The sequence below is a fragment of the Gavia stellata genome, chromosome 4 (genome assembly GCF_030936135.1).
Source record: "Gavia stellata isolate bGavSte3 chromosome 4, bGavSte3.hap2, whole genome shotgun sequence".
Classification (NCBI taxonomy): domain Eukaryota; kingdom Metazoa; phylum Chordata; class Aves; order Gaviiformes; family Gaviidae; genus Gavia; species Gavia stellata.
The window spans coordinates 7145366-7168955 of NC_082597.1; the positions used below are offsets into that span (position 1 = coordinate 7145366).

General features: G+C 37.9%; 1 protein-coding gene across 1 annotated transcript in view; it reads right to left on the reverse strand.

Moving 5' to 3' along the window:
• The window catches only part of USP6NL (USP6 N-terminal like), a 98427-nt gene extending 76283 nt beyond the window's left edge, over positions 1-22144 (reverse strand). Inside the window, exon 1 of the mRNA XM_059816468.1 lies at positions 22072-22144. Coding sequence (XP_059672451.1) covers positions 22072-22144 — 73 coding nt within the window. The remainder of the gene's footprint in view (positions 1-22071) is intronic.
• Between the last annotated feature and the right edge of the window lie 1446 nt (positions 22145-23590).

Genomic DNA, 23590 nt, shown 5'->3' on the forward strand with positions numbered 1-23590 from the left:
ACGACAAAGATACAGTCTTCACAGAAAAACACAGGAGGTTTTCTACTACATGGAAATCATTTTACAGTCTTCCACCAAAGATTAAATTTCCTGGAACAAGTCCTGTGGCTAGAACTGATCCCCTGATCCCACTGTAACATGTAATGTTTCATCTAGAGCCCAAGAGTATTATTACTCCCACACTTCCCTTGAAATCCATGACCTTTCCCAGTACTAGTCCTAGCCTTTATAATTAATCTCTTAATAAAATATGCTGCAAATCAGCTGCTGTATTAGATGGTAAGGTCAGACACTTGACCACAGAAGCAGTATTGACAGACAAAAAGCAGGAATATGTCAGGAATTTACCCTCAACCTAATGTAAGTTAAGTCATCCGTCCCACACTAGTGCCTTTTCAGGTATTGGTTATGACTTTATAAGCAAGTTTAGCTGAAAATGCCATTTTTTTGATGCCTTATATTTTTAAAGTATATTATGTCTGCAGTCCCCAGAGGCTTTTGAAAACTAAAATATCCCTTCTGCACGTTGATGCTACTCATACTTCTTTTAACCGTGATAGGCTACTAAAAATGCAAGCAAAACAATCTTTCAGCAAGATTGAACATAACAGTTCTCTGCAATAAACTTCCTCTTCATTCTCCCAATGCCATACATCAGGATGACATATAAAAATCATTTTCCCAGCAACATAAATCGAAAGAACACTTTAAAAAAAAAATCTGAAATACTGACATAATTTCTTATTTCCTGTATTGTACATCTTCATTAGTAGTAGACCGTGAATGTTTTCATAGCACTAAGATTTGCAGTATCAATTTAAACAGTAAAAGGGTTCTAATATTTTAGATTCTGACACAAGCCAGAACATTTCATAAGAAGAGTTATGCTTTCCACATTAACAGACTTGAATGTAAGTAGTCAGATGCCACACTGCACTAATTATGTTAAGTCTCCTGATTAATCATTTTTATCTCAGCATTAGTCAAAATTAATGGAGCAAGCAATAATTATATTTAAAAATTCAGTGTTAATGATGTGAAGTCTATTCCCAGCTTAAAGCATCACCAAAACAACGCTCATGCATACTCTGGAAAAGTTTTTGAAAGGGGCTCTTCATTTTTGAGGAAGCTGTTTCATTTCTTCTTTAGAGCTGGAGAACTTACAAAACTTCTCTAATTACAAAAGTTTCATCGGTATTTGTATCATTTTACTGGCTAAAATAAAAAGGGTTGTTCCTCTACACAGACAATCTTTGAATCCTCTGACATACACACAGTCCATCTCATCATTTAATTACACAGCCATTTTAACCAATTAAAACAGGAAGAAAAGGAGGGTTTGTTTTTGCAGTAGATGTCACTCTGCCAGTTAATAAGACTAAAAAGCTCCAAGCCACCTCAGAAAAACACAGCACTGACTCAAGGTGGCAGGAGTAAAACTTTACCAGCATCATGGGGAAGAAGAAACTCCCCTCGACCTGCTCAGTGACCACAAGCTATTACCTAATGGCTGACGCTACATTCTTGCTTAGTTAAACAGGCTGCTGAAACCTTGTTGGACCTTACGTGATATGGCAAGGGAAGTGTTCGCTTCCTTTTCTCACTCATCTCAGCAAGAGATGAGCAGTTACTGATAGAAATACCTTTTACTTACCAGCTACAAATATACTTCCAGGCTTTCTTTTTTCCTGCCTTCTCCTGGAAGAGACATCACGAGGTACCCAGGGATTAGTCCTTCCCCAAAAGCATGAAAAAAACAGCCTTCAGCCTCTGTCCACACTTCAACTGGAGTCTCCCATATGCTGAGTGTGTGCTCTGCCTATTTGGGGACACCCACTGCGTCGGGAAACCTCAGGATTTATTTTGATGTTTTAAGGTCAGTATCACCCCAATGCACAACAGGAAAATAAAATCTTAATTATTCTAAGAGTTCTGGCAGGACAAAAGAGCATTTCTTGCTTTATTACAGCAAAAGCATGTTACACTAGTTACTATAGGCTCCTGGACAAGCTGTTGTGATCCATACCATACAGTGTGGATCTATGGTGTCCCTCCACCTATCATACTGATACACTGAAGGAACCATCAGGAATCACAGTACCAGTTACAGAGGAGCTGCAAGGCCCTTCTGTATTCAACTTATAATTACAATCTTAACATATTAAAAGTGTTTTCACACAAAAATACCAAGTTACACGCTACAGCTCTGTTCACCATAACTGAACAGCTTTCTTTAGCGACTCTGTCTCTGAGCTATTCATTTTTGAGTAGATAAACATTTTAACTGCAGTAATACCCTAAGTACAATCCTATGAAAAATCTGAATGGCACCAAGAAGCTCCTATGACACTAAACCTACTCTTGGTGACTCTAAGATAAGTTTGAGTAAGTCCACAAAAATACATCAAGGCAAATTTAGATACCTGCCTGCTTATAGTATCAGCCATGTCTACGCAGCATGAAGTAGAGTTGCTTTGAAAAATCTGAGTAATCAGCTACTTAAAATATCTGTTATTCACTTTATTAAAAACTAAAATGAAATTTGGGAGATGGAAAAGACGACTGAAATCCCCTCTGAACATTCGAAATTATCTTAAGTGTCATGCAGCACTATATCCATGGCTTTTTATGTTTATAAAGTGGTTATAGGAAGGGCTGGAGGCATAAGAGACAGCCAAATGAAGGGTAAACAAGTTTGCTGAGTAGCAGCAGAAACTGGGGAAGAAAATGCTATCAGTTTCTTCATCCTTGCTATGAGAAAAGGAAGTTAGACAAGCAGCTTCTGTTGTTTCCAGTTTCACTGATCGAGGACTGGTAAACAAAACAAAGTAAACAGCCATGGCATTTCCCATGCGAAACAGGAATTAGGGCCTTGAAGGCTGTCCTGTGGTCTTTGGGCCCCAACCTCAAGCTGAAGGAAAACACAGCAGAGCGGCTGCAATAAAGCTCAACAGCATACCTGCCAAATTGAAATCAGGTTACGTTCATACTGGTATTTAGCAATACCGGTAGAAATTTGTTTGCATCCATTTAGTTTGCATCAGCTAAAACACTGATTAATATAAAACAAGGCCACAGTTTGGTTAAAACAACACAAAAGAAAAAGATTAATCCTGTCAAACTTTGTGGCTGTTTATCCACAAAACACTGTAGCAGTAAGATAAACCTTCTGGCTGCATTATATCCCATCACCTTTGTTTCAATTAGGTTTTGCTAGATGTAATACCTAATTAGTTTTTAGATTTAAGCTATCCATAAACTTTAGGACAGTCTGGCAAAAAAGTCTGGGTTTTTTTTCCCCAACCTCTGCCAGGAAGATGGGACACATCAGTTAAGCACAGACAACGCTGAAATCCCATTATCACTGAGAGGTAAGCACAAAGCTGCAGTAGTACAGGACCACAAAACAAAAATGAAATGGCATTTGTCCGAATATTTGATTTTAAAGGATAACACAGGTTAATCAGAACAGTACTGTCCACAGAGGTTATACATCTCCTTCAAGTAAGAGATCACAGTGAGATGAACCATTTGGCTCAATTCTTTGGATACTCTGAGAATGTTTTACAAATATCCGGTGGTCACTTAAGACAACAATTATTCATTTATTCTGCTGTTGCACAGAAACAATGACTTTAGTAATCAGTGCATTAACAGATATATCATTAATACTGTCTTTTCACTGGATTAGAGGAAGATTACAAACAGTGAGGTACCTTAATGATGCTTACAAACCTACTGTCAAGTTTTCAATGTTAATTCTCTCAAAATCAATACTTTTCTTTCATTATTGATGCAAGATGAAGAGCTACAAGCATACGCTGCAAAGACCTTAAGAAGTTTCTGTTACAAGACAAACACAAGGTTAATTCTAGTCTAGGCCTTATGCATAGGCATCAAGCAAAAAATCCATTTATTTGTTAATGTGGAAGTCAATGATGCAGTAAACCTATTAATGAAGATCCACTTTTTTACCACTATGCTCTATTAAAAAAAAAAAAAACAAACAACAAAACACACAGAAAAATTTGACTATGTGTCATAGACTCTCATATCTCAGCAGAAAGTGACCTGAAATGGCCAAAAAGCATTTCCGAACTCAGTACACAGAAGAAAGTCTACTTCATCTAATGTGAACACTGACGCAATACTTCGGCAACACCTATTCCAAGTTACAAGGATTAGCTCTAGGATAATACACAAAGCCTTGTATGGATTTCAGTCCTGCTCAATAACCTATTCCATTCCTGAAAGACTGCTCTAAGCCTCTGCAAATTTCATATCCCTTTCAGAATCAAAATCCATAGTAAGAGTCAAGACTTTGTTGAGCCCATGGAGCTGCATCCAGCAAACAAGCATCCTGTAACCTGGTAAAAGCAGACTAACTGCAGAATCCTTCCAGAGAAGGGCAGACACAAGGTGTCTTCTCTATTAGAGAGCAAGGGGAACAGCACATCTGTACTCGGTGAAGCGCAAGCTGAGATTTAAACATAGATCCACCCACTGTCTGCACTATGCTTGTATACAAGCAATTAGGATATTCAGCAAGTTGGGGAGAGTTCAAGTTCTCATTTGTGCAGCCTGGACAGACCAGGAATGACAGGGCTGACTGGTTACCCAGTCAGCAGCAAAACACCAGAACTCAACTCTTCACAAGAAGATAGCTTTGAGCTCTAACTACAACCAGCAGCTGCAGATAGAAAACTTAGTGGTCAAAGCACTTGCTATGCCTAAATTGCCTTTAAATTCTCTTTTTGACTTACAGATATAGCCACAGTGGTTAGACAGGAAACCTTCCCATGAAGCACAACACTCATTCTAAAATTCATCAACTTCACATGAATGTTCAACCAGTTCAAGCCTTAAGTTTTCATCAGTGAAGTTAAACCCAAAAGAACTTGCAAGGGGAAAAAAAAGAAAAAAAAAAAAATGTATCTTGCTTATGAATTTTGGTTCCCTCTTACCTTACCACTGAAGACATTTCTTCAGTATGCATTACAATCCCAACTTTGCATTTCTGATGTTACTATAAACAAAGCCAAAGTATCTCCTTGAAGCAAGGAACTGTAATGCAGTAAACCAAGGCATCATCTCTGCAAAGGTAATCCCGAAAGGTCTAGCAATAGGATAGGAAACAAAGAGGTTGAACATAACAAATGTTGCTTCAGTTACGGCATTTTGGAAGGATTAAGAGTTATCACTCCAGTGGCTTCAAACTTAATGAAAATCCCATAGTCTTTCATAAACTCTTCCCTCTTCAGCAAAGTACAGTTGTCATCTGCTATCACATAAGTCTGAATATAAGTAAAAATTACCAAAAAAGTTTCTCCTGTTTTAGAATGTTTTCTGAAATTGGTTAATTTAACAGCAAACTTCTTGTTACAACAGCAGGTTTTTGAAAGAATTTACAAAGAACTCAGCTTACCTTAAGCCTGGGAGAAAAGAGAGAGATAATTTTCAACTTAAATTTATTTTAATATAATCCATACTAAAGACAACAGATTTTAGCCATCAGAACAAATTCTACTGTACTTAGTCTAGAAATTCTGCTCACTTTCTTTCTCCTTCCCTACCTCACTTTCTTCCCTGGCATAGAAAAAACAACAGGTGTAACTACTGAACACTATAAAATTACTCACACATACTCTTTATTTGCCAACACCCACTGTTTTGGAAGAGCACATGAAACCTGAAAATTTACAATAGGGACCAACAGTTCACATTATTGTGACAATGCGTGCTATAAAAATCTAGAAAAACAAAAGCATCAGAGAGTACTTTGTACCTGAGGTACAATAGGCTGTTTAATCCCAGGGTAACATTCAAGCCATCCCAGACACGCGTTGTTGACAGGTTTCTCTGGAAAATGAGTCAGATGCACATCCTGGGGAAAGTTCCCTCTCTGATTAAAACACTAGCACCTGAAGAATAATGGCTGTTTGTGATATTGAGCTGAGATAGCATTTCACTTAATCACAGGCCCCAACACAAAGTAAGTTACATTTTTTTCAGATAAACAGACGGGTCTTCAAGGAGTTTAAGCAAAGGCACAAGACAAATACATGGATTTGCAACCCAACTAATCAGGTTTTACTAAATCAAAAATCTTTGGTGGGAACGTAATGAAAGGCTACTACTGGTTTGAGTGGTCCAAAACTATTCAGATGCTGTGGATGCAAGTGACAGCTATAACACATAGGTATAGCAGCCAGAATTTCAGGGCTGATGGAAGTACAGCCTAACCGCTGTGGCTTAGCTTAAGACACTGCAACCTGTACCCTGACACACAACACACTGAAGAGGCAATGACCTGTATAATTGCTTGCTGGTAATATAACACCTTCTGAGACTAGAAAAGCAGAGGAGTGACAATTTACAAGTCATACCTAATGAAAAGTACAAATGTGAACAATACAAAAAGAGTATACCGGGGGGGGGGGGGGGGGGGGGGTGGGCAGAGAGTGTGATGCATTATTTAGGGAATGGCATTTTAAGAGGATGATGTACAAAACTGCCAGAATATAATTAGCTTTCAAGTTAAAGCATACAGAGGTCATCATCAGAAAGGGGAAAGGGACTTAAAGCCAATAGAAAGGGATTTTAAAACTATACCGTGGCTTATAGTTATTTTAATGCACAAAACTACAGGTAAGCAACCCCAAAATCAAATTAAATAAATGAAAAAATTAGTGAGCTGCTCTGAGTTTTTAACTATCTTATTACGCAACTAATTCCATCAGATTTGAGTACCAATTTTCCCATTGCCTTGCACCTGTTTTATCCTTCACACCTGTGCATTAGATCAGCAGTATTTTATACCTCCCCACATGCACAAACAGTGCTGAAATTAAAAAAAAAAATCAAAAGCCTAAGGAAAACTCATGGATATTGCCCTTCTGTGAATATAGAGGCAAAACAATTGAACAGGCTTAGAAAGATGAAGAAACAGGACACAAAAGGTTGTTCCAAAAGTTAGCACAAACGGCTCTACCCAAGTATAAGTAACTTTCTGAACATCAAAAACCCCATAAACAGAGAGAAAAGCACAGCTATTCTCCAAAGTCCACACAACTGAGACCTGTGGAAAAAAACTTATCAGCACAAAAGGGATATAAATAAGATGACTCTAAATTAGTTCCATTTTAAAAATGTTATAGCTACGTTTTAGGTAGCTCCAAGTTAATCAATAAGGATACCATACAAATAGGGAGCTACCGTATTTAGAAGCTACTGTGATGGTCTGACTGCCAGATACAATTGCTACGTGGTGACTTCAGGGCAGGCGAAACAAATTTCATATTCTTAGACCTCAGAAGTAACTATTTCCCAGTGAAATTGGTACATTACTACTGCAATACCAGGCAGTTCCCCGATAAAATACTGATGGCTAAATGATGTAAATTCAAGCTTATAAGTTCACATAAATAGAATACCGAACAGGTACAGCCTTTCACATGAGACTTCAGGACTTAGACCAAATTTTAATTGAAGGACTTCTCAGATTTGTCTCAGAATGTTTCCAACCCGTTCTTCTTCAAACTCATCTGCAGTTGCTTTAATTTTAAAGAAAAAAAAATCATTAAAAATAAAGAGAACTAAAATTCTTTTCATGTTACAGCAATTTTGTAACATCTTTGTATTAAAATAAATTATTCTCAATTCTGAAGCTGAAAGATTTTTTTTGTTTTTAATTGGAAACAATTGTTTTCCTGCTAATTAAGAAATCTATGAACTCAACTGATGAAAGCTGCATGACAGATAAAAGGCAGGCAAAAAATAGGTTGGAGAGGGGAAGCTCATATAAAATACTGCAGAAAAGTTCTTATAAATAAAAAAGGAATCAGAAATTGCCAAGAAAGGCAGCTTAGTCAAATAAACAAAGCTCAAACCAAATCACTTTTAAATAACAATTCTACAGCAGCAGGAAGGTTTAAGATGTCAAATAAATGCTGTGTCCTTCCATCCACCTGGCCTCCCAAAACCACCTCACATTCAAGTGTATTCCCATTAATCCTAATTCGATTATCTCTTCTACAAGTTTCCCATATCATGCCATTTCTGTAGCTAGGATGCAAGAGAGATAATTTGTTGCGTTTTCCTAATGGCAGTAATGACTTCAGTAGTTCTAACACTTACCAGCTAAAATTGCTCAAAAAGTCCACTGGCATACCAATAAATACTGTTTCAAAACCAATTACTACAGATCAGTAGTTGGAAATGTTAAAAAGTCGGGTTTTTATGGACAAACTCATTTATTTTTTAATATTGACAGATTATATCTAGTAGTACATTAAGAGACCATAAAGGAAAATGTAGGAGGACATAATTCAGACATCCCATCCTGGATATACAGTGCTTGTTGAACACGTCATTGCTCTTTGTCTTCGGCTCTGCTGGAAGCTACTGCTCTGGGCTCTGCTGGTAAACAGGATCATGTGAATGCACTGTAATCCGCAACAAGAAAAACAAAACTGCTGAATTAGCTCATGCTATCATCACTGGCAGTTTAAGGGGACTTGGACTGGAGAGAACTCGCAGGAACACATGCTTGCGAAGTTTAAGTTTGTGTGCGTCCTTGGGATAGCTGTAGTGGGTTGACCCTTGGCTGGCTGCCATGAGCTACTCTCACTCCCCCTACTCAATGGGATGGGGAGAAAATAAGATGAGAAAGCTCATGGGTCAAGATAGTCAGGGAGATCACTTGCCAATTACCCTCATGAGCACAACAGACTTGGCTTGGGGAAAATAATTTATTGGCAATTAAAAATAGAGTAGGATGGTGAGAAACAAAGCCTTCTTCCCAGGCTCAACTTCACTCCTTTGGTCCCAATTCTTCTACCTCCTCCCCACCCCGAGTGACGCAGCGGGATGGGGAAATGGGGGTTGCAGTGCATCTATAACACTTCGTCTTTGCTGCTCCTTCCTCCTCATGCTCTTCCCCTGCTCCAGCATGGGGTCCCTCCCACAGGACACAGTTCTTCACAAACTGTTCCAGTGTGGGTCCTTCCCATGAGCTGCTGTTCCTGCCAGAAAACCTGCTCCTGTGTGGGCTCCTCTCCAGAGCCCATAGCTCCTGCCAGGAGCCTGCTCCAGCATGGGCTCTCCACAGGCTGCAGCTTCCTTCAGGGCATATCCACCTGCTCCAGCGTGGGGTCCTCCACAGGCTGCAGGTGGATATCTGCTCCACCTTTAACCTCCATGGGCTGCATGGGGACAACCTGCTTCACTGTCCTCTTCTCCACAGGCTGCAGGGGAATCTCTGCTCTGGCACCTGGAGCACCTCCTCCCCCTCCTTCTTCACTGACCTTGGTGTCTGTAGAATTCATTCCCACACGTTTTTCTCACTCTCCTCTCTCACAACTGCTGCACTGTGGTTTTTATCCTTTCTTAAATATCGTATCACAGAGGTGTCACCAGCTTCACTGATGGGCTCAGCTTTGGCCAATGGTGGGTCCATTTTGGAGTGAGCTGGAACCGGCTGTGTCCAACACAGGGGGTAGCCCCTGGCCTCTTCTCAGACTGGCCACCTCTGCAGCCCCTGCTACCAAAGCCTTGCCACCTAAGCCCAATACAGTGGCCAACTAGAAACTTTTCCATGAACGTAGCACTTAATCTTGAGAGGCAGCGCATATACAAACACAAGTCAAATGTCAGTCTTCAATACATTAATGCACGATCTCCTGACCAATTTTCTACCCCCGAAATATCAACCCTACTAGAACTTCCACTTATTCCTAAAAAAAACCCCCCTCATTAAGATATTCTATCCAATGTCAAGATCATAAATCTGGGGTAAAAGACTACTGATGTTCCATGCAATTCTATAAATAGCATGTTAGTTTAGATTGGAAGAGCACTTTTGGAGCAAATATCCAGATCATCTATTTACTGTTCTTCAGTTCGCGCTGGGAAGCGACATGGAAGTATGTAAAACTGGATTCCTTCCAGATTAAACTATCTTCGAGATGCACTCCTAACTCTAAGTTATGTTCTGCCCAAAGAATAAGGCCAAGGTTTGAGCTAGCCTGAAAAACCTGCTGAAACACAGAGGGATGTTGGACCCTCAGTTTTCCTCTCTACATCTATTACTACATTGCCATGCTGCTTGCTAACACAGACACAGTCTATAGGCTGCTGTTATGTTAAATACACAGCACGGGCCCCAGCACAACCAGTTGTCCTTTGATTTGCCTAAGCATATTTGCTCATTTTTCCCTTTAGAGCTTATCTGCACTATTTATAGAATGGCTTTACATTCTTATTAGTTACCAGAAAATTATTTTTAATACATGTTCCATCACTACGAATAATGTTCTGTGAAGCTTTATACATTATGTAAAACAGGCAATTATCACTGCACAGTTTAGAAGGTCATTCCAACGCCTATAAACTAAATAGTAATGGGAATTGGAGTCTGTGTAGCTTTTTTATTTTTCATCCATAGATCTGGCATGCTCCAAACTAGCATTCATCCCACATATTTTAAAACCTAACTATGGTACTAATTTGTAGCACAGAATTGACAAAAACATTTTTATTGATCTACGTATCTTTGATTTGTGTAATGCGCTCTCCACACAACAGTCTGTGAGCATAACATTTTCTTTTGCTGAGTGATGAGACATGGTGGCTCCAGGACTCGATGCAGCTGCAGCATAGATGAGGAAATTTTTCAAAACATGTTAAAGTCTTTTCAATGTACAGCTGTTGTCAGAAAAAGGGAAGGATTAGTCAGGTTTTTTTCTTTTTAGAAGGAGAAAAATTAGGACACTGAGCAACAGTGCAGCCATTTATCCATCACACAGCAAAGTGCAATCCTGAAATCAGCAGTATATCACACACCGGGGACCCCTGGAAGCATCCCAAAAAAACACATAACACTTGCAAATTATGAAGAATTGTTCCACTAATCCAAACAATGTGACTTTAAATGAAAAAGAAAGTATTTCTTTATGAAAGACCACAGCATAGTCACAGTTACCAAAGTCCCCTCATTAGTACAAACAGCATTTCCTTTTCTATCAGAAAGAGGAAGTCTCAGATCAAGGCAAATTCTCACATTCCAGTTGAGACCCATGAACTGTACTATAACTATTTCCTTCAGACTACTTCTATTTCCCACCCAAAAATAAGGTTTAATAACAAAAAGCTACACTTCCATTCTAACTGTGACAGGAATCAGTGAACCAAAATTATTAAAGTTTTGAAGGATGTATTTCTAAAAACAAGGTTGAAACTTGGCCTTAACCTCCAGGAAATGCTCCTGACAAAAGGGAGATAAAAAAAAGGCATGGAAAAAGAGTGCCCTATAGTCAAAATATTTCTGGAGAAAATCTAGCACATAATGTAGACTAGCAGACATGGTGAAACTTGCCTATTCACATTCAGGTTCCCCCGCCCCCAAATGCTTATGTATCAATCTTGCCTGGTACATTAGATAAATCTCAAAAGAAAAATATGTGTCTCATCTAAAAATAAGGAAAAGAAAAAACCAAACATTTTCGCTCTCAATTTTCAGAGAATAAAAATATTTGCCAGTCAATAAAAGCAGAAAGTTTTGTGCAACCTGATTAACCCATGACTTACAAGCCTCTGACACTTGCTTTTGGAGAAATTATGGACAGAAAGATGACATCTGGAAAGCTTCACGTTCAGACCTAACTGGTGCCTGCACTCGTGCAAGGAGAGGAAGGCGCAGACATCACCAATACCACTATGACATGAATGCTGAGGAAAAAAACATTTTATTTTCATATTCTTAAATAGAAACCTATTTTTCAATGAAGAATTAAAACAAAGGGAAATAAAGAGATTTCTTTTCCTACCATCCCACTTATATTTCATTAATATCTGCATTAGACTACTATCACATAAAGACCACCTGCTAATGTGCCATAGGAATGGAGTATCTGTATTGTGATAATGTGTCATTCCGAAAGCACAACGGTGCCATATAAAGAACGGTTATGTTAATAAAAAAAGCAACCAACCACACACACAGTGGGAAGGGAGGAAGAAATATCAGCTACCGCACACAACTTTCACTCTCCAAGGACAAGTGGTTTCAACTGCATGCATCAAGATGGTACCTGGCTTAAAAGCTACAAAACCCCCAAAGTCTTCAGAACACCCTGAGACTAAAGGCACAATTAAATCCTATACGACTCTTCAAACAACTCTTGTAGATTTATTGCTCAAACTGCAAATTCCGTATTAATTATGCACTCGAGCTATTTCCAAGTGTCAGTAGAAAACACCTGCAATCCAGCAGCAGTACTGCTGCAATATCTGCCAAACAAGAATATCAAAAGAAGTCTACAAGCTGAATATCAATGAGCTTCTCCATATGGACACAAACTGCTCACAAGAGCTGCGGTCAGTGAGCCTGGATTCATTTTACAACAAAGCTCACATGCGCACACAGAGCCCTCGTAGCTGGCAGGTTTCAAGGTTTGTATCGTGCTCATCACCACCGCCTGTGGTGAAGAGTTAATTGACTGTGACTAACAACCGTGACACCTGATACAGATGTCATGCTCTCGTCCTGGAGAGGAGTGTGCGCAACCAAATGTCTTCATATCTATTGTCTTATATTTGTTTGAGTATGTTGAGTATGTAATTCTGTAGCATTATTACATATGCTACAGAAGATAACAGTAGGAAAAAGAAACCTACATCACCTGGGACGTGATGCAAAAGGTAGTAGGGTTTATTCCTCGAGGAAATCATTCCCACCAAGGACCTGCCCCCTCCAGGTACAGCTAGAAAATGCTTTGTTAGCTGCTTTATTAGCAAAGAGGCAGCAGCAGTCTTGGGCATCTGTGTACTTATTTTCTCATTTCCACCAAGAATTTAATTAACTGACATTAATTAAGTTTTCTGTTTGATCTGGAAATTCAGTTCAAATTAACATTTTTATGGATAGTTTAATACTAATGCTGACATATAATTTCTTTCAGAAGAAGCTGCTTGGACTTGCAACAAGAAGGACGGAACAGGGGAACCTATTCCACTGAGAAACCAATATTTTTATTTGCTGTTAGACATGACTAACTAAAAAAATTGGATAAGTTATCTGATTTGAGAAGTCTGGATGTTTTGCTTACAAGCTATACCAAAAAAGATCTAGAAGCTCAACAGGACATAAAAATACTTTGGAGAAGCCAGATAAGATGTCCGGGAAAGTTGTGAATTGTCAATATACACAAAAAGACTATCTAAGCCACCCGACTGCTGTAATTATCTGTTGTAGAAAATGCCTAGCTGAGACCCTGTCACTTAAAATGTGGTGAACGTTTCAAAGTTTTTAAAAACAAACAGGCAAACTTATTAGCGTTTATCTCTGCACTGTTGCTTATTCCTATTCACTGCAATTTAACAAACAAAATTGTCACCTTCTTAAGCTGTAAGTGTATTAAATAAATTCTCTGGAAGCTTCACAAGCAATAAATGCGAATGCTAGCATTCATATTTAACATTAGATTCCAAATTTCATAAGCATGAGGATAAAACACTGGAAACAACAATTTAAGGCCAAAAAAATTAGATGATCCCTCATTGCTTTAAGTGCGCACATCTCAACAGGGCAAGTTTTTCTTTAAGAAAATATATGCTTTGTAGTGTCAAATAATGTCAACATTACACTTTGAGAATCCACAAGAAAAAACTCATACATACTTGAAAACAGCATATGCACAATTGCCATGATCTTACCAAAACCAAGGTCAGAAAAATATGTTCACCTGAACTATGAAAATGCAAGACAGATAATGAGGATTGTTCTCCTAGATCCTTCATGCAGAGCTTCTCAGCCTTTTCTCAAGTCTCCAAATCCAAAACTAAAATGTCTGGGCTTAGCTGTAAAATTCATATCATGATAAAAGTACAAGAGCAGCTACAGATGGAAAGGTACAGGACACAGATGCCTTTTTGCCATATTCAGATCCAGGCTCAAGATCTCATCTCTATTCCAAACATATTGGACAAATGTCCCAGGCAAAATAGAAACCTTGTCTCAGTTGCAGTATCACCGAAACTAGAAATCCAAATACATTCATCCTACCAGCTCAAGCTCAAAACTATGTAACCCATTAACCTTCTGAAACATTAAGCAAATACTTGAATGAATCTCTAACTCCCCACACACAGCTGTACTCTTCTTTCAAGAAACCCAATAAAGCCACCTTGTTTTCAGTTGGTCTTTCCACTCAGCTGCCAGGTTCCCTCTGCTACAGCAAAATCACAAGGGCAAGTCTGTGCAAGTACTGCTGCTGCAGGTCAGCAACAGTCCCATGCTTTACACAAACTAAGAAGTCCAGATGGATTTAACAGTATACATCCACATACTGCACCAGGTAAAGATTAAATTGATCCTCAATATCACAAGTTTTAAGAGATTTAATTCGAGGCTTCGTTTCTCTTGTTTCTACTCAGGCAGTGGCTAGGACCAAACCAATGAACTGGAATTGTAAAAAGCTCTGAAGGCCACGCAGGGGCAACCCACCGCCCGCGGGATTTAAAACCACAAGATGGCCAATTACCAGAAGAGGATAAACAGCAACTTGCAACCATATATCATCATACAGTCTTTCTAGCTTGCACATAGCTTGCTTCCATTTATTACTATTTTGTGTCAATAAGTATAGCTTTGGTTAAAATTTTTATATTTGAGATTTTTGACATCAGCTGAAGAAGAGAGGTTTGTTTAGGCTCTTGCAACATCAGTGAAACCAGACCAGGGTTTGCAGCTCACTATTACTTTACATTTGACTATCCTTGGATGGACTGAAAACAGCCACAGCAGTCAGCAATTCTAGCAAGTGAACAAAAAAAACCCTGAAACACCACCAAAAGAACCCCAAACTCCTTTCCAGTATTTTTTTTTTTTTAAATGTGCTGTTTCATCTACAGGACAAGAATTGTGAGCTCTGTAGCTACGTACAAACACACACCCCTAAAGAAACAATAGAGTTTTTTCTTAGAGTTTTTTTAATTGTGGGTGTGTTTTAAAAAAAAAAAAAAAGAAAAAACCAAAACCACACACACAGAGCCCGTCAGATCAGCTTCACTGATGCCAACACAGCTGTGCTGATTTACAACAAACTGAATTTCTGTCCCATCTAGCAGAAACATCACTGTGAACCTGTTGTGGTTTTCCCTATTACGTTACTGGACTGTTCCTTACTCGTCATTCTTTTTCAAACCTATTTTTTTTATACAAGTTTTTTATGCTAAGCTGCCACATTTCCCATATGCTACAAATAAGAAACCTAAAGTTGTATTTCAGGATTATTGAGAACATTACAGTTGACTATTCATGGGTTTAGGGTCCCACCCCACAAAAAAAATACCCAACGCATATTGGAATAACAAATCACGGTAACAAAGCTGGAGATTAGTTGTCTTTATTGTGCTTTCCTTCTTGTAAATTAGCTCGTTTCAGTTGACTAACATTATTGCATAAAGAACAAGTACTACTTCATTTTTCTGTAGTTCCTCTATAGCTAAATCAAATTCAAGCTGTCTTTATTAATTTTGCTAAACCATAGATCAATTCCCAAGATACAACATCTAAATACTTGGTTAAATGATGCTACATACCTATACTCGAAGACCAAATAATTACTTGCTTTAGTGTCTATTTAACAGCTACATATGGCTAAGCAGCACTGCGACCTTTTTTTAATCACTGCATCTGGCATCACACAAATGAGAAGAATAAAGTATTTTAAGCACTTTTTTTTTTTTTAAATACAGTAAAAAGGCAATAAACTGTCAGGGTAAGAAATGCAATAGAAAAGCCACAATGTACACATATTCCATAAAAGTCTGTATCATCCTGAGGTGGAATAGCTCATACTCTTGCAGTAGCACGTCTCAGCGGCACTTTACGCTAGCATCAGCCAGCATCACCGCTAAGGCAAGCCACCCCCACTTACTACTCACATCCCACTGCTGGCTCCTCCTTTGAGCTGGCATGCATGTTTGTGAACCTGCATCAGCAACTGGATTGGTTAAACCGATTAAAACTAAGCTTAAAACTAACTCAACAAGAAAGAAAAGTATAGTTTAATTTGGATCAGCTTCCCAATTCAAATCACTACATGGCTATACAAATGCTTGTGAAGCTCTATAGGGATTTTAATTGGGATGAGGAGACAAGCTGAGCCGCAGAAGCAAGGCAGGAGTGCATCTTTAAGATGAGTCATTAATTATCTGTGAAACCACAGCCAAAAGGCCTAACTTTAATACAAATATAATAATGTCAGTAGAGCCTGTTGGAATACAGTTAAATTTTGTCACATGGGTAGAAACTTATCCATGGTCAGTAATGAATGGAAGCTGTATATATGTACTGACGAGTTGCAGAATACAATAAATTATCTTGACTGCTGTGGGCAGAATTTCATATTTAATGACACAAAAAAAATTAACTCCCTGTTGTCAGACTTGGCAGCTCATTGAACAACTTGACAAGTTCATTTTTATTTTAATTAATTAATAAATAAAATTTACTGTTCATCCACATTCTGGCCTTATGAGAAAAAAGATTGCTCTTTTCCCCTGTCCATTGTACCTCTAAAAACCAAAGTAATTCAAGAACACGTATACAGTTCTAGACTACCCATCACTTCTCAATTAAAATACCCAACCTGGATTATAATAGTATTCCTCCAACAAAAAAGATACCCTTGACTACCCAACTTTCATTCATATTCACATAAACCATAGTAACACTGGTTTTATGGAGGAATTGCTATGGTCAATAGTCCACCTTCAAGCAAGAGGTCACACTAGATTATCACAATCTCATCTACCCTTTAAATATACCCATTTTTCACATCAGCTTTTCTAGGTACACTTGAATGAGAAGACTTACTTCCTACCTCCTAGATACAGTTAAAGGAAGCTGAGTTTTTCTTAGGGTTCTTTCAACCTAAAATACCATTAGAGTACACTGCAGGGTATGAGAGGCGATTGTTTTTCAAAGAAAAAATTGAGGAAAACAATTGAGGTGCAATATCAGGACCATGGAGAAAAAAATTCTGATATAGGAAGTTGGCACCAAAGAGATACATGCAAAAAGCCAGTGTATTTTTTTTAATACTCCTGAAAAAACTCTAAACAATCTTTGAAAGCGTTACTGATTTGTTCAGCATTTTGGTTCTGGCTCAGGAGTAAGAGAGAGGCAGAAGAGCTGTCTTCAGAAAAATAATCTTCATATTGGTTTGCACCAGAAAGCATGCATATGCTTTCGTAATGCACTTCCTCAATCCAAAAACACAAAAAATACCAGTTATCATGACAGTTCTTGCATACAACCACCCTGTGTGGGACCAATCCAGAGCTCAGCAAAAAGAACATGATATTCTCCTGTGACTGAAAAGGAATCAGCATCTTCTATCACCTGGATTGAGGAAGAATCACAGAATATGCACGTGGGGTTATAATGTACACCAAAATCTTGAAAAATTGAGCCAAGCTTAGCACAAATGAGATGCTGCTCAGTGATGCTCAAGAACTTGTTCCAGAAATTCCTCAAGAACTTTCCAAGCTTTAGGCTGCATGCTACATTCAATCAACTCATATGCATGCCTGCGGAACCTTACTTGAAAGCAACTGGCAGTAACATGTAGCTCTGCTCTTAAGAGAGTCCAGGGCAAAAATCAAGAAGTCTTAAGATTTTTATTTTAAAAAGACATTTCCTACACAGTGTTCATTGCAAAGTATATAAAAGTGGGACAATTCTAAAGTAGTGAAGCAAATTCCTATAAGCAGACACTAAAAAGTAAAAAAAAAAAATTAGAAAAAGAGAAGAAAAAGGCTATCAACTATATAAAACAAAAGTCACTTAAGAATAAAATAGTAAATTTTAAAAATTAAGAAATAGAAAGGAAAAAGTATGTAATTCTTTCTGAAGGAAAGCAGGAAGTTAAAAAAGAAATTTAAAAAGAAATTCAAGTAACCCTGAAACCTCCCACAGAAGCAAAATTCTCAGCCTCCTGTGCAAAGATGTTATAACAAATAGAAAAATCATGAGACTGTGAAGAGAGTTTCCGCCATTTCACTAGTTACCTTGAGAGAATGCATTTGATTATACCTTTCCTCTAGTATTGCCAAAGGTAACGAGAAAATACCATAGCTACTTGATGTGGGACCTTCATTTTATTTTCTCCATCTTGCAACTAATCAACCTAGTCCAGTCCAAAAGAAATAAACCAAAAAAAGATGGCAGATTTCTTGCCAAGTCTAAGTCTGGAATATAAGGTTCTACCACGGTACCATCTGCAAGTGAATTCAGGCAGTAACTTCTGAAGCGTGAGCTATTACTGGCGGATTTAAACAAGATTATCCTCATCTGGCCCAACGTTTACATACCTCATAAGCCCACATTTCCAGAATGAAAATTATCTTTGAAACTGAAGATATCCATAACCTTTGTCTGAAACCTTAAAGGCTGAGGTAAGATATACTGCCTAAAGAAATATAGAGGACTCCTCATGAGTATTATCTTTGGTTTATAGCCCAAATACTGAGGTGACCTCTTGCAATCCGTAAAAAACTCAAACCAAAGTTCTCTCAGGTGTCTATCCCACCCACTAAAACACTGCCTTTTTAATTCTGTGATTTTGATTTAGTTGTCCCATCTGCCAGAAGTATTTCAATACATCTCTTTTTATATCCTAACATCAAGGTGATGTTGCCAGTTAAGCTCTGCTGTAACCGTCTGTAAAAGGAAGGAAAGGGGAAAGAAGTAAACATTAATATTTATTTATTAATTTTAAACAAATTGGATTTCAACCAGGATTTCAGTGACAGAAGAAAGAAAAAAATTAATAGATTTATACTCTACATGGACTTCTCTAGGAGAAGTAACATTTGAATTATTTCTTAAAATTCAGAAAGGTTTCAGATCTGAAATGTTTGGCTTTGAATTAGAACTCTTATCAGAGAGTTTTATACGGGCATGATTTAGGACTTTATCCAAAGACAGACTTTCAATCTCATAAATGGTAAGAAATTCAAGTCTTATAATGGCAACCTCTTCAAAATTTCTTTACTTTCTTTACAACTTCATGTTCACTCATTGCATGTATCACTAAGCAAAAACCTAAGAGGTCTTCTGAAGGATTTTCTCATGTCAGCCTCAACGGTCAAAGACTAAAGACAAAACCATAATCACAGGACTTGCAACTGGGAGACGAGGTGGATACTCATACTCTGTCTAACTATTTGCAGGATTTAGTCTTGTATTTGTAAACCACCTATTCAGCGCACTCTTAGGATACAGAAAATGAAATTTAATTTAACTAGTGGCATGGGTCACAGCCACAATGAAAACAAACTCTGGCCTGTAAAAAAAAACGAAAAGAGAAACAGTGAGATTCAGCAACTTCGGCAGGCTGCTCAACTATCCCCTTAAATCCACATCTCAACCCATGAAATGTTAAGAACCGGTTCCTTTTAAACAACATTCTGCAGGAATTTTGTTCTGCAGATTGAATTTTCTTCTCCATAGTAGCTATGCTTACCACAGACCTTGTAACAAGCTTCTGTTGTTGAACTATGGATGCAAAAAGACACCTTCTTGACTAGTAACTGTGTTTCGAGGTCTCAGCCTGAAAAGAAATGTTGGGAAAACTGAAGGCTGGAGGAATCCTTCCCCCCCATGACCTTGTGTACTATTTCTAAAAATAGTTATGCAGTTAGGACATTCATTCAATCTTAAAGAAGAAAAGTTTTAAACTAGGTACAACACATTAAATATGCAAATTAATACATTATACTACTTTGCAACATTTGTCTCCTGAGTGCAAGTTAAGCCCCTACTGAAAGCGACACTCTTCCTCCACTCCCGGCTTGCAGTGACCCTCCTGCAAGTATCTGCTCAGTTATTTTCAATTTCAGTTTCTTGAGTTCCTATTTTTCATGACAAGGGACAAAGATTTTACAGAACATTTTCACACAAGTCGAAAACAATGAATTTCAGACTTCTACCCAATAAATTATATCTAATGCTAAACACTCTTTTTCAAGGGGAAGAAAAAGATGCACCCAAGGAGCAGGATTAAAAACCTTTCCCATTTACCAACACCAATCTGAAAGCACATTGGTAAACACTTCACATATCATCCCTCATGTCTCAATGAATTCACCTCACATTCTCACTGGGCTTCCTAGCAACTCTTCCTTTACAAATACATTTTTCCATTTACTAAAAACAATAATGAGAATGAGTCATTTCTGTAGAATACAGTCCTTCATATACACCAGATGCCTAATGTTGCATGCTGTGAAAAAAAAAAAAAAACTAAAACCCTAATGTCTACTCAAATTGCTGTATTTATCACAGAAGTCTGTCAGCATTTTGCATCTTTTGTAAATGTTTTCTTCAGAATGTTTGAGGGTTTTTTAATGTTAAGATCTTAACATTGTTTGTCAAAATGTACTACCAAGTTCTGTAAGAGCTAACATCTAATTAGCTCAGTTACTAGCAGCTTGAGAATACTGCCCAAACAATGACCCAAAATTACTGTCTTTTAACAAGGGAGTAAAACAAATGGAGAGAGAAAAAAAAAACAACACTCAGAGCTTTAGAACTGAGAAAATGAGCATTTCCTCATGTTTTTCAAGGCTTTCCCTTCCAATGCCGCTGAATCTGTTCCAATATTTTTTTTTCCATTATTTTTGGTGTTATCTTTTTTTAAACCAGTTCTTACACTACTTCTATAAAAATCAAGCCTAACTAGCTAGCTACACGCAGAACAGACAAGGAGAACTCCTGTTCCCTTCATTCTTCTCTGTAACTAGTGGAGCGTTAAGTACACAAATCAAAAAATGAACAGTGAACAGAGAACTGAAATAGAGTAATTCATTCTGATGAAATTGTAAAACTGTTGGGTGGGATCTTCAACCAATCACTACAAAATCTAAAGAAGCAATTAGAAAGCTTGGTTTTATGAAATGCATGCCTTTTTTTCAGAATAAGAGGATAACAGCAGAGCCCAGTTCTACCTTTCCTCATTTTGTTTTCTTACAGAGGTGTTTCATTAACTAACTCATTAGAATTACAGCAGCCTGATGTTATTAGATGAGTGACTTAAAATAAAGGCACTTGCTTATAGCCACACATTACGTGTAAGGGAAGAACAGAACAATGACATACTAACAGGCAGACACGGATGCTGTAGCGCCTAAATTATTCATGACCTATTCAATACAAACTAAAGTGGTCCTAGAAAATTAATTCTATAAGAAAGGAATGCAATTTTTAAGATATCTACAAATTATTTAGTTCCTCTACAAACCATATATTCAGCAATTGCAAATAATTAAGATGTAAAAGTAATGATGAAAGAAAGTGTTTAATCAGTTCCTAATTAGATAAGTATGCCAGATACCACAAAGGATGGCACTACTTTAGCGAAGGAAACCCAACAAACATTTAACACACTGAAGAGAACAAGAAAAGCATTTAACATCAATTAATTTCAAACAACAATTGAGTATTTCAAGTAATGTTTTGTACATTTGCAAGAGCCATTTCGGATTTTGAAGTTGTAATCGAGAAATAATCTCATTGTAAAACCTAAACAGCAGTGCAGCTGTGTACTTTCAGTCTCTCTAATTTCCATAAGCACTAAAGCAGCCTATTTTTGCTCTTATTCTCATTTAGAGTATTAAGATTCTAAAAACTATTCTGATGGGATTCCACAGAATACAGTTGCTATTTTCACAGCCTGAGCTATCTGGACAAGAAAAACATTGTTACCACAGAAAAATAAGGAAGAGATCTTTAGAAGAACAGCAGCAGTTACAAACACTGACATAAACTCCATCTTCAGCATAATAAACGTCATCGGGATTTTCTTTGGGAAAGCTGCAGTTGCAAAATGATAATAATTAGGCTTAATATAGTTCAAAGCCAAATTATGGCAGCTGTACATACCACCACCACAAAGAACATTTTTAAGTATCAAATACACAATTTAACTACAACCAAACTCCAAAATATTTCTGATTTACAGTAAATTACTCAGAACACTGAATATATCCCAGTGCTGCTCTTACCTTTCTTAGCAGCATCTGTTCTCCGTCTCGCTGGCGACACCAGATCCTTTACAATCTGTAGCACTTGAATCATTGCTCGTTAGCAAGATCAAAGAGACTAGATGCTCCTCTAAAATTCCAACAGGTTTCATTACTACATGTTATTACATGGCTGTCTTCAGTATGCTCAGGCAAAACTGATGCAGGAACAACTCATCTACCTTCACAGAAAGATTTCTGCCTGACGACTCTATAGGCTGGGGTGATGGATTTAAAGTGACTTCAGCACAAGGAAACAAAAAACTGCAAGCAGTCCTACATGTATTTCTACAGAACATTTTAAAATTATTTACTGCAGAGAATGCATACTGATTTCTCTAAATAAAGTTTAAAAGAAACATTCACACCACAAAGTAACTAAAGAAAACACCACTTGAAATGAATGCAGACAGATGCAACATACTCCCCTAGGCTCAGTATCTAAGAAGCGCATCTGCATCCTCTTTTAAAGTCTATCTCAATTCATGAAATTTCATGTAATGCTTTAAGAGAGCTATCGGTGCAGTGTAGAGCCAGCATCAAACCTACTAACAGAATTAAAATTAAATCTAGCTTGCTAAACTCCATCAGGCACAAGCAAGCACCTGCTAAAGAGAGTCATTCAGTTCCTTTTCTTCCCCCTTGAACACACACCTCTGACACCCTTGTACGTGATGGGAATTCTTGCACACCGGGAGGCACGCTGGAAATCCTGGGAGTTATTTCAGGCGTTCTTCTCTCTCCCACCACCAGAGGCCCAGAGAACTGTTTCAGCTAAGGTATTATCATTACTTCTGTCAGGTAATTTTAAACAGATAAATTGCAATATGTGCCCCACAACAATTTTAATCCCATTTGGAAAACGTACAAAGGCACTTCAGAAATGCCTTCTGTCAAAGCCTCTACGGAGCTAACAAAAAAAAAAAAAGAGAAATCATGTTTTATACGGTCACGTTAAATAACTGTCAGCCCTGAAGAGGCTCTGTGAACACTTTAGGAAACAGAATTCCTACACAGCATTGTAAGGCCTTGCCTACACAAAGAGAGTGATTTAGGAAGCCAACTACATTTTCCAAAAACCGTAACATTAAAACAAACCACAGGCCACAACCGAGGCACAGCAAGATGTATTCTCTGGCCTTTAGACCTTCTGTTCCCATTTCTTAAGTGTTAGATCGTGGTGGGGAGAGGTCATGTCTTTCCATTTCCAGCTGCTGATCACAAGCGTTTCAGATTTTTAGATTTGCAGGCGTATTTATCCACATGCACGTCAATCTCTTGAAACACATACAGCGTGGGCACAAGCTGTTTCTGTTATGTCAGTCTCATTTACAGCCTGCCCATTAATCCACCTCTGCCAGAAGTAATAGCAACCCCAAGTACTATCCTATTTGGTTTGGCAAAACAAAGACAACTGAAATAATTCTCTCTGACAAACTGTCCAATTTCTTCTCCCACCCTGCAAATATTCAAGTGTCCACTCAATAGGAAGCTTGTAGAC